At 44.0% G+C, this 12,275-nt stretch overlaps 1 protein-coding gene across 1 annotated transcript in view; it reads left to right on the top strand.

Annotated features, from left to right (window-relative positions):
- The first annotated feature begins 2,623 nt into the window (after window positions 1–2,623).
- The window catches only part of PMAIP1 (phorbol-12-myristate-13-acetate-induced protein 1), a 33,860-nt gene continuing 24,208 nt past the window's right edge, over window positions 2,624–12,275 (top strand). Inside the window, exon 1 of the mRNA XM_081930086.1 lies at window positions 2,624–3,112. Coding sequence (XP_081786212.1) covers window positions 2,923–3,112 — 190 coding nt within the window. The 5' untranslated portion in view covers window positions 2,624–2,922. The remainder of the gene's footprint in view (window positions 3,113–12,275) is intronic.

Raw genomic sequence — 12,275 nt, 5'->3', positions numbered from 1 at the left:
TTTATAAGGACATGTTGTTGAAGAATGAGTCGGTCAATCACCGGCGAAGTCAGTGCTATGAATTGAATGAGAAATGCCTATTTCATGCCCATTTGTTTGGAAGGCAATCTGAAAGCACTACATGTCTATATATTTAACATTCACATCCTATTTCACCTGAGATTGTAAAAGCAGATTGAAATCAAGGTGCTTTTTTTCAGCCGGAATTCACCAGAACTCAGTCATAGCTGTCAACTGTCCCTTATTTGGCAGGAAACTCCCTTATCCCAGCGCTGTGTCCTGCTGCTGTCCCTTACTGATTATGTCCCTTAAATTTCCCGGGTTTCATGCTCGCCCGGATCGGGAGGGAAGCAGTGGTTCCGGGTCATCTGCCTCGAGCGAGAGCGCACACGAACTGCTGTGTCTCTGTCTCTCCCTTTTTCCCCTCAGGGGCGCGTCGTGAGGAGACGGGTGGTGGTGGGCGGGACTTGCGAGACTTCTTGCGAGACTTCTGCCGTGCTGCCAGGGGAAGCCGGAGGTGGCAGCGGTGGCTGTGGCTGAGGAGGCAGCCTGAGGGAGGAGGAAGAGGAGGGGATGGGAAGGGCCACAGAAGGGCAGCACTTCAGCGGCCGCCGCAGCGCCGCAACCACCTCATGCCAGGCTCGCAGGTGGCATGGGCGAGAGTCTCTCTCCCTCCCTCCCTCTCTCTCAGGCGGGGAAGGGCCGATGGAACTCCTCGCGCCAGGATGATGGCAGCCCTGACGTGCTGCTTAGCATCCCCTCCAACCAGTGCAGCATCTTAATGTAGTGATTTCCCCCTCTGCATCCCTTTCATAACTCTATTTTTATAAATCCTTTGTCCATCCATAGTTCAAATTTTTACTACAAGTTTTCTGTCAATCTTACCAATGTATGTAACTATTTACAATAGCTTTTCAAATAAATTATAAACTTCCCCCATTCTTTATTAAAGAGGTCCTCTTCTTGGTTTCTAATTCTGCCTGTAAGCTTTGCCATCTTGACTTCAGTCATCAGTTTTGTCTGCCACTCCTCTTTGGTCGGAGTTGTAGACCCTTAGGATCATCTAGTCCAACCCCCTGCAAAACAAAGTCGCAGCCAAAGCAGCATGGCTCCACGAGTGCTGGATTTCTGTATAAACTAAGCCCCAATCCCTTATTTTGGCTGCTGATCCCTTATTTTCGAGGCTGCTGGCCCCTTATTTTCAAATCTGTAAATTGTCAGCTATGAACTCAGTTCTGGCACCATTGCCATTATAAGAAAACAAGGGAGGTGTTCATGGTGAATTCCGGCACCTCTTTTTCTAGAAGAATAGCACTGGTTGAAATATGGTAACAACTAGAATGGGAAAAGGTAGCTGTTTTCTAGAAATAAACAGCCTCACATCCCAGCATGTTCCTCTTCCCATTGCACAAGCCGGCAAACAAACCAGGAACATTATCATTAACTATTACATCTGAGCTGGGGAACTACGGCTAACAGCTTTCAAAGAAGCTAACTTTAAACCCTAGTTTTATATACTGGCTTGCTCCAAAGAGATTCCCTATGCAATTGATGTAGCTCTCCTTTTCAGACGTTCAGAGTATGGGGATTCCACAGCATACAAATCAATATGGCTAACCTGACCCAAAACACCCACCCACCCCACTCACACATGAAAACAAAGATCACCACAGCCAATCACAAACAAACAACCACACCCTAGGCCAACCCCAACCTATCTCACCACCAAAGGAAGACAAGTGAACAGCAGAGAACCTGCACAAACAAAGCTGACACCAAACCCTACATACATTAAGCAAAATAGAAACATCGCCACCCAACCCCACCCCCACCCATCTCCCCCCTCCACCCCTTTTCTTCCTAATGTCTCAACAAATGAAAGGTAAAGGTAAAGGGACCCCTGACCATTAGGTCCAGTCGTGACCGACTCTGGGGTTGCAGCGCTCATCTCGCTTTATTGGGTCATGTGGCCAGCATGACTAAGTCGCTTCTGGCAAACCAGAGCAGCGCACGGAAACGCCATTTGCCTTCCCCCCGGAGCAATACCTATTTATCTACTTGCACTTTGACGTGCTTTCAAACTGCTAGGTTGGCAGGAGCAGGGACCGAGCAACAGGAGCTCACCCCGTCATGGGGATTCGAACTGCTGACCTTCTGATCGGCAAGCCCTAGGCTCTGTGGTTTAACGCACCGTGCCACCTGCATCCCATTCAACAAATGAAACTGATTTGTAAAAATGTTACATGGAAAAAATACGAGAGACATTACACATACTTCTGTAAATCAAGAAAATCTTTAATAATAACAAAATTAAAGCTACAGGGAACCAGGCAGAGGGCCTTCTCGGTAGTGGCGCCCACCCTGTGGAACGCCCTTCCAGCAGATGTCAAAGCAATAAACAACTACCTGACATTCAGAAGACATCTTAAGGCAGCCCTGTTCAGGGAAGTTTTTAACGTGTGATTTTACTGTATTTTTGGTTTTTATGGAAGCCGCCCAGAGTGGCTGGGGAGGCCCAGCCAGATGGGCGGGGTATAAATAAATAAATTATTATTATTATTATTATTATTATTATTATTATTATTATTATTAAATTAAACAAACAAAAAAGAGTATGGGGAATCCGAAACTGATCTGGATGGTTCAACAGCTGCTTCTACTAGATTTTGAACCTCACTGGAGGCAGAATCACAGGCCTGGAAGGGGTCCACACCTATCCAGACTGACACCCCCCACAACCCTAGAATAGTATTATGTATTCAGCCTGGCGCTGGCTCTCCAGGGTTTCAGACCAGAGATATTCCCAGAGCTACCTGCAGATGTCAGGGGTTGAACTGCAGTTGCTCTACCTCTGAGCTAGAGTCCATCTCTCAGCCTCAGCAAGGACGCTTGTTGCAGAAAAGCAGGCTGTTGACCTCTCAAATGCAGGTAAGCTTTTCATCGCACAGCCACCTTGTAAATAAACACTGGGCACTCAACTCCACCTCTTACTATTGCTGGCCAAACATTCATGACTCATTCTTGAGTAGCATCAGAGACGGTGGCAGCCTAGGAGAGCAAAACAAACAGGTGCAGGATATGACATTCCAGCGCAATCTCCAACATGGGCCAGGTGAGTTATATGACCACGTTATTTACGAATCCCTAAACACAAGGGATGTGGGGTGGAGTTCAACTCTGCTTGTGCCTAAAGGAGAAATGACCTAATTTGCAAATTTCTAAACAACACATGAACCATCCTTCGAAATCCTCTGAATTTTGCAGAGCAGTGTGCATGAAAATGCACAACATCACTGAAAACAGCATTCAAAAATGCATTGTATCGGGGGAAATAGATTTGCGAAAATGGGTATTGTAATGGTTATATGGGGTTGCTCGTGCATAAGTTACCGCCACTCCTGGCTAGGTGGCCTGGTTAAACCTTTCCTGGCTGGACAGCCCCTCACTTCGTGGCTGTTCAGTCGCTGGCAGAATCCGACAGTGGGCGTTTCTTCAACCTTTTCCAACATAAAAGTTGTTTGACGTCTTCTGCGCAGGGAGGGCGTGGGTAGCGGAGGACCTGTGCTCTCCCCGCTGGTGTCCAGTGAAGAGTCTCTGAGCCTGCTCTCTGCTTCCCCATTGGCCCCCCTCCATCCCTGGTGTTGCGCTGATTTTCTTCCCCAACAGGAGACCTGCCTCTCTCCCTACTTGGCCCCTCTCCAGCATCGTCGTGGAGCCTCGCCTCCTCCTCTCGTTCCGATGGCAGTTCCCTGACAGGTATGTTAGGCAATGTGTATATTGGAAGCAATTCACACTTACACGCTGATAGGTTTTTATGAGGACATTTTTTTAAAAAAAAAGCAAACTGATGTGGAAATGTTGAGAACTGAACATAAGACTTGAAAAATGAGAAACTGGCAAAAACTGAAACTTCCAGATCCACCCATCCTAGTGCGAGATTTGGGTTTTAGAACTTCTCCCTCCTTCAACTTTCCCCCTTTAGAATCTGTTGTTTGGAGAAGCCCCAGCTGAACACATTGCCTTACAGGGTTCATTTCAACATGACTCAAACCTATATCATGTTACTTCCCATTAGAGGGCTCTTTTCCACTGAGCTACCAGCTAGCTTCTGAGGGCAAACCCCTGAAATGCTTCCTTCTGTTTGCAGAATGTCCTTGTGCAATCTCTGTAAGGGAGAATTGCTCCTTTTGCTGTCATGGAGCTTGAACCTTTCCCTTGGGGACACCTTCAGCCTACCAGTCTATGCAGCTGGCTGGGTGCTGGGTGACCAGAATGACACATCGTCCTTTGTCTCAAGTGCCAGAGTTTTCTTCAAAAAGGCAAAAATAGCCAGGAGTGAGAAGGGGCACACCTCAATCCGTTTTTCAAAATTTCAGAATTCTTTGCCACAGCGTTTCCTTTATTTATTTATTTATTTATTTATTTAACATATAAAACGCATATATATATACATTTACATAATACATGTACACAGCACACTACCTAATTTTCATAACATAAAAGATACCTACATTGCTCTATATAATACCTACCTATACTATACATATCAACATACCTACACACCTACCCCATATGGACACCCACCAAGTGGAGTCTCCTTCTTTGCAGGTCTTTAAGCAGAGGCTTGACAACCATATGTCAGGAGTGCTCTGATGGTGTTTCCTGCTTGGCAGGGGGTTGGACTCGATGGCCCTTGTGGTCTCTTCCAACTCTATGATTCTATGATTCTATGATTCTATGATTCTATGATTCAAGTGACTTGACTTCCAGCTGTTCTTGTTACACTACTTTATTTTTCCAACGAGCTTAAACGCATTTCATTATTTCTTTAATCTCTTTCTTTTTTTATTAACTTTACTCTCCTTTCACTCTAATCATTTCCTGGATTCACTCAGTATCTGTCAGAAATTCTACTTTTTCCACATAAATGTTGATGTATTCCCACTCCTTATTCACTTTTTGTACCATATCTCCTCTTATCCTCCCTGTTAGTTCAGCATTTCCCTTGTACTGTAGCTAGGATCAGCTTTTCTTCAAGCTAAATTCAGGCATTTGCTCAAGAGGTTTTGAGACTCAGCCTCCTCATTTTAGGCAGCATGTGCTGATCCAGAGACTCTGTGTGAAGAAAAAAATAATTCTTTTAAATTTCTCTTTCCCACTCTCATGCCTCTCAAAGTACGTTTATCCATCTCTGGTAATTTCTTCTGCCCTTCCCCTTTCACGTTTGTCTCTCTACCCCACCCAGCCACCAAATGGCTGAATTCTTTTGTTGCCCCTCTCTGATCTTTTCACTTCTTCCTCCTATATATACTTCTTCCTTCAGAATGCGGCAGCTAAACTGGTGACTGGGAGCGGCCGCTGAGACCATATAACGCCGGTCCTGAAAGACCTACATTGGCTCACAGTATGTTAACGAGCACAATTCAAAGTGTTGGTGCTGTCCTTTAAAGCCCTAAACAGCCTCGGCCCAGTATACCTGAAGGAGCATCTCCACCCCCATCGTTCTGCCTGGACACTGAGGTCCAACGCCGAGGGCCTTCTGGTGGTTCCCTCACTGCAAGAAGCAAAGCTACAGGGAACCAGGTAGAGGGCCTTCTCGGTAGTGGCACCCACCCTGTGGAACGCCCTCCCACCAGATGTCAAAGAGATAAACAACTACCTGACATCTAGAAGACATCTGAAGGCAGCCCTCTTTAGGGAAGTTTTTAATGTATGACATTTTAATGTATTTTTAATCTTTGTTGGAAGCTGCCCAGAGTGGCTGGGGAGACCCAGCCAGATGGGTGGGGTACAAATTATTATTATTATTATTATTATTATTATTATTATTATTATTATTATTACAGCTTTTCTCTCTTCTCCCCTTCATTTCAATTCCGACTTTGCTTTTATGACAACAACCTTTTGCCTCACTTTATAATTCCTTCCCCCTCCTCCAGCCCTTTCCCTTCAAAGGACCTTCCTATTTCCCCTTTGTTACTGTTTTCATTTAAACCTATTCACAAACCAAAAACTTATACCTTGGCCACTAGTAATGAAACAAAGGTCATAGCCATTACTGCAAATTTATGATGCTTTCTTTGTGGTACACAAATGACATTAGGTGACTTAGAGTCACTTCCTTGAGGAAAGATGGTTGAATGTTGTGCAACAAATGAGTAACACTTTGATTTTCTTCTAGAAACCAAAATATATGATCTGCTGGAAAGGCCCTTAGTTAGAGATTGGCTATCAGACTGGTTGTGACTGACCTCTTCCTTTTTTCTTTGTGTTTTAAGAAAGTCATGAGTGATTAGCAGGTGACCTGCTAGGAGACTCAGTCAATTCCAATTAGAGGAAGTTTTGTAGAAACCTCAGCCCTGAGAAGGGAGCAAAGTCTCACAGCTAATTTGTTATCTTGCATCTAAACAGCATCACAAGGAAGGTACGAAAAGAAAAATAGGTACGTGACGCTGAGTTCATTCCAGAGCTTCACTTCTCTATGCAGATTGGACGTGAAATGGCTGAAGGCATGTTTCTGTCTCTGTGTGATGTTGGGAGAGGCACATATCTGACCAAGATCCTTGGAATACAGTGGTACCCCTGGTTACGTACTTAATTCGTTCTGGAGGTCTGTTCTTAACCTGAAACTGTTCTTAACCTGAAGCACCACTTTAGCTAATGGGGCCTCCCGCTGCCGCCGCACTGCCAGAGCACGATTTCTGTTCTCATCCTGAATCAAAGTTCTTAACCCAAGGTACTATTTCTGGGTTAGTGGAGTCTGTCACCTGAAGCGTCTGTACCCTGAAACGTATGTAACCCGAGGTACCACTGTATGAGCATATAAGCAGAGTCCTGCTGGATTAACCCTAGCAGAACAGCACTCCTCGCATCATGGCTTCCAGCAACTCTTATTCAGAAGTATTACTCCCTCTGTTTTAGAAATGATTTTTATTGGTTTTACATATAATCACATTACGTAACATCATACCCTCTTATTTTATCTCTTTGGCTCAACTGAGCCTAACGACCTCCCTCCCTCCCGTCTGGTGGTTTTCAAAATTAAACTTTACATCTTTACATTTCGCTTCATTTCCTATCCTTGTTGTATCATTACCTAAAATGTTATATTACTCAACCTGAATAGGGAGCAATTTCATCTTACTGATCTTCAGATAAACCCGCTAATGATGTTAATTGCTTACAGTTATCTTTCAAATATAATGTGAATTTGTTCCAGTCCTTTTGGAATGCTTGGTCTCGCTGGGTTCAGAATTCTTCCTGTCTGTTTCGCCAGTTCTGCAAAACCCATCAGCTTCACCTGCCACTCTTCTTTTGTTGGTAACTCCTGTTGTTTCCATCTTTGGGCTAACAAAGATAAGAACAATATATAAGAACAATATTTTATTTTGTCTTGGTATCTCTCTACCCACTGTACCTGTTATGTACTGAAGTTCTCACCCTGGGCCAGCAGGGGGATACTGTAGGTAGTTATGCAAATAAGGAATCAAAAGTGACATTCAGTGATTGGATAGTTTTAGAAAATTGTTACAGTTATTTTGTACTGGAGCTCTATATAAGCAGGCTGGCTGAACCCTTCAGTTCAGTTCTGTTCTGGCCTGTGAATAAACAAGAGCTGTTTGAACAATCGCTGTGTCGTCTGATATGTTCACCCACAACTTAACAGTACCCAATAAAAAAGCTTCTGGTTCAGAAGGCTTACTGCCTCTGACGATGGAGGCAGAACATAGCCATCCAGGCCAGAAGTCATTGATAGCTTTTTCCTTCATGTTGAATCCTTGTTTAAAGCCATCTAATTTGGCAGCCATCACTGCCTCCTGTGGCAATGAGTTCCATGGTTTAACTATGCAATGCATGAAGGACTTTCTGTCAGGCGTTCAGCCTACACTCGAGTAGGACCCTGGCAGAGACACATGCCCAACTAGCATGTTTGCTCCCTCCTGGTCAATCGTTCAGGAGCTTCAAAAACTTTCTTCAGCCCAAACATCACAGCGACCGATGCCAACAGACATCGGCGCACTCAGGGATCCGCAGAGTCTTTGCAGCTTGCGTGACAGACCTCAGCAACTCAGCATTTTGGCTAATCTACTTTATTTACATATAAACACACATGGAGCACTGCAACATGGCTCCCTCTCTCTCTAGCATCAGACAGCAAAGAGAAAAGGAATAAAGGACAATAGTCCCACTTCACGGAACACAGTAACACAAACATCCTGTCTCTGTCACTTCCCACTCTGTAGAGTCAAAACATACACCATCATATGATAGACAACAATCCCATGACTGCAATCATGGAGCAGGAATTCTAACACATTCTTTTATCTGACCTGAATCTTCCAACATTCAGCCTCATTGGATGTTTGTGATTTCTGTTACGAGAAAAGGAGAAAAAACTTATCTCTATCCACTTTCTCCATGCAGTGCAAAGTTTTATAAACTTCTGACATGTCACCTGTGCTTCTGTATAGCTCACCTTTCCAGAATGACAAAAGGGTTGTTTGCAAGGGTTTCCTCTGCATATATTGTGTGTACGCAGATGCTCTCTTCACATATAATAAATGCACTCAGGTTAGTCATCTCCCCCTCTTCTGAAATTCACCGAACGCCTAAAGAAGGCTTTTGTCTTTCAAACATGAAGATAGGTACTGGGGAGGAATCTGATTCAGTTTGCATTTAAAGGTGAATCTATTTCACTTTCTGAAACAATACGAGAATGGAAATGGAGCTGTCCTTTGAAATGTACACTTCTCTGAATTTTGCAATGAGCTCTGCAGTCAAGTCAAGTACACAAAAGTGCACACAGTTGGGTAAAGCACCCATAAAAATGCACATATTGGTGAAAATAACCTGCAAAAAAATATTATTTTACAGAGAAATGCTTTTGCAAAATGTGTATCTTAGGAAAATGTGTATATAAGAATGTGTTTACTGCCCTCTGGTCTTCAGATGAAGGATGGTATAAAAATTTAATAATTAAGAATAATGATATATCGGGAGAAATTGACACTAAAATGGTGATGAATTCTAATGAGGACTTTAAAAAAATGCACACAACTGATATGGAAATGTGAAAAACTGAACTTAAAATGGGGGGGATGAGGAACTAAAATGGGCAGATTGGCCCATGTCTACATGGAAGACAGACAATTCTGGACAATATATTTTCTAAGAACACGGCAGCAAAATGCTGCCTGGGAAGACAGAGGAAAGGAAGCAAAATATATGCTTATTTTTAAAAATACCTATTTAAAGGACATAAAAATCTGTTCTCAAACACTCTAGAGTGGTACAGCCAGGTCCCCACCATGAGAGTTTATCCTGAGGTGAACGTTGGTCATGTATGATTGCCACAACATCCTGTCTCCAAATAACACTTTTCGTTTCAAGAAAACCATCTCAGGATCCCTGATGAGCAGGAAAATAAGAGTAGCTACCAAAGACTTGTTTACTGATAGCAAAAGCCTGTCACAATTAACCCTGCTTAATGAGTGAAGGGGCAACATCAAAGGAATGGAAGGATACTGGGCAACACACATTTGCATGTTGTTGTGTCAGGTACAGGAAGTTAAAGTCCAACAAAGTTTATTTACAAAATTAAAGATTGTACCATTGTTGTTGAATACTTCTTTAATGCTGAGTAATCTCTGACTGTTTCAACACACCCACATTTCCTGTCTTCTCTTACTATGAATCCACACAGTTTTTACATTTCAGCAGTTGTGGAAGATTTCTTCTCCCTGCTTGGCACATAACCAGCTTGCCCAATGAAGCAATGCCTTGGTGACTTCACTTCATCACTTTTCACAGCATTTGATGGGGAAAGTTCTTCACATACTTCTGATTATTGTTGCTATTGATTTGGTGGGGAAACCCCCCTCCCCACCAAACCCTAGAAATTAATAAATTCGATTATTTGGAGAACTGAAGGGAAGATCGGAAGTCAATGAAAAATTACAGGCTAAGATTTTTTTTTCCAAGCCAGGGCCTGGGAGAGAGGCATTAACAGAACCAAATAGTTGATAGTCCACCTGAGAGGAATTATGGGCCTCTGTTGCCATGGTAATGAGGTGTACGTTTGTGATATGAAAAGAGAGTATTTAGAACAGGCATGCCCAAAGTCAGTTTGGGGGGCCTAATTTGGTCTACTGGTTGGTTGGGGTAAAAAACCCCCTCTAAAGTTCAATCTTAAAAAAAGCTCAATAATTACAATCCTAAAAAAAAGGTCAACAAGTTTGGTTGGCCCTCACACATGTTTTCTGGCCCTCTTTGAAAAAGTTTGGGCACCCCGATTTAGAACAAAGTGTACTGAGGAGAAGGAGGGGAGAAGAAAGACTGGGCTCCATTTTGAGCAGGCTGGCTGAAAGCAGGCTGGGAGAGATGTCATGCTGTGAGATCTGGACTCCATCATGCAGACTGAAGGTGTAAATAGGTGAATAAACCCTATTTCTTAAAGCTATGAGAGTTTCTGCTATGTCTCAATTCTCCAAAGGAATGTAGACCTTGAGTGCCTGGAACCCCCTGAAATCTTGCTACCGCTCAGCAGAGATGGAGGGGTGGGCACTGTTAGAATTCCTGCTCCATGATTGCAGTCATGGGATTGTTGTCTTTCACATGATGGTATATGATTTGACTCCACAGAGTGGGAAGTGATGGAGACAGGATGTTTGTGTTACTGTGTTCCGTGAAGTGGGACTATTGTCCTTTGTTCTTTTTCTCTTTTTCTCTTTGTTCTCTGATGCTAGAGAGAGAGGGAGCCATGTTGCAGTGCTCTGTGTGTGTTTATATGTAAATAAAGTAGATTAGCCAAAATGCTGAGTTGCTGAGGTCTGTTACGCAACTTGCAGAGACTCTATGGATCCCTAAGTGTGCTGGTGTCTGTTGGCATCAGTTGCTGTGATGTTCGGGCAGAAGAAAGCTTATGAAGCTCCCGAAAGATCGACCAGGAGGAAGAGAACATGCCAGTTGGGCATATGTCTCTGCCAGGATCCTACTTGAGTGTAGGCTTAGCTCCTGACAGGCACCTGACTTTCGTAACATTATTATATCTGCAAGTATCTTCACACATTGCAGCCAGTGTGGGAAACCTTTGGAAATTTGTAATTCCAGATGTTGCTGAATTACATCCCTGGGCATCAGCCATGCTTGCTGGGGCTGATGGGAGTTGTAATTCAGGGCCAAAGGTCCCGTGTTCGTTGGCAATTAGGCTTCCCCATGCACGGTGGGGAAATACAACTCTGTGTGCTGCTCCCAACATCACCTTCTCTACTGGAGCGCCACACATTGAACCCTCTGGAGATCTGCACATTGAGTGGAAAGTCTGAAACCTATGTGTGTTCACTGAACTACCAAAATCTGCAAAGGCACAGTACCAGCTGCTATGAGTACAAACAGCAAGAGATGGCCATAATACTCAGTTATACATATCTGGCTGGAAGAATCTGGCTGAGAACAGAATAATTGGCAGAAGGTGGGGTTGCCTGGATGTGTGTCTGCTCCTCCCATCATAACACTGGGCTAGGAGTGTTAGATGGTGGGGGGTGGATTAGAGAACAAGGCCAGCCCAACACAGCAAATGATGTCCATTTCAAGGCCTGTACTACCAGAAGCAGCTTGCCTGGTGGTGAGAAGGTTGGCACAGTGCAAACGCATTATTGGGAATGTTCAGTTGGCTCTGCTGGTGTGTTAGCAACCTGCTGACCTCCCCGCCCATCTCTAGCCTCCCTCCTGTGATAAACAACAGTGACCTCACCTGCTGGGAAGCTAACACATCAGCTCCACCCCACCCAGCTCTTGCCCAAGGCCATCCAAGTTATTGAGGTACCCAAGAAAGAAAATCCCACACGTCTCTCCCCTTCATTCGCAGAATCATCATCATTGCCAACATCACCTGATTCGCTTGCCCCAAGTCAGCTGCCTGTAATAGCCACCACTTTCTGCCTAATGGTAGGGCCATGCTGGAGAAGGGCTTCAATATATGATCCCAACTTACGGGGAGGTTCATATGGGTGTTTTGCACTGGTATCAAATAGACTTCTTGTTTGTATTAACTGGGGCAGTATACTGTTGGATTGAAAATGATCTCCATTCATGTAACATGCATACTCGTGTGTTTTTTACGAGCTCTAGATGTCTGTTAACAACATCCTTAAAGGATGGAAAGACACAGGTGCAACTTAGTGTAAAACTGAGCTTTTGCAACCTGCTGGTGTGGGAGATGCCTGGGAACTTTTCCTGAACCCAGCAATGCAACACAAACACCTTAATTTGCTCCT

This window comes from Podarcis melisellensis (assembly GCF_964234715.1).
Source record: "Podarcis melisellensis genome assembly, chromosome: 11".
NCBI classification, from domain to species: Eukaryota; Metazoa; Chordata; class Lepidosauria; order Squamata; family Lacertidae; genus Podarcis; species Podarcis melisellensis.
This window is presented reverse-complemented; position numbering and strand designations above follow the sequence as displayed.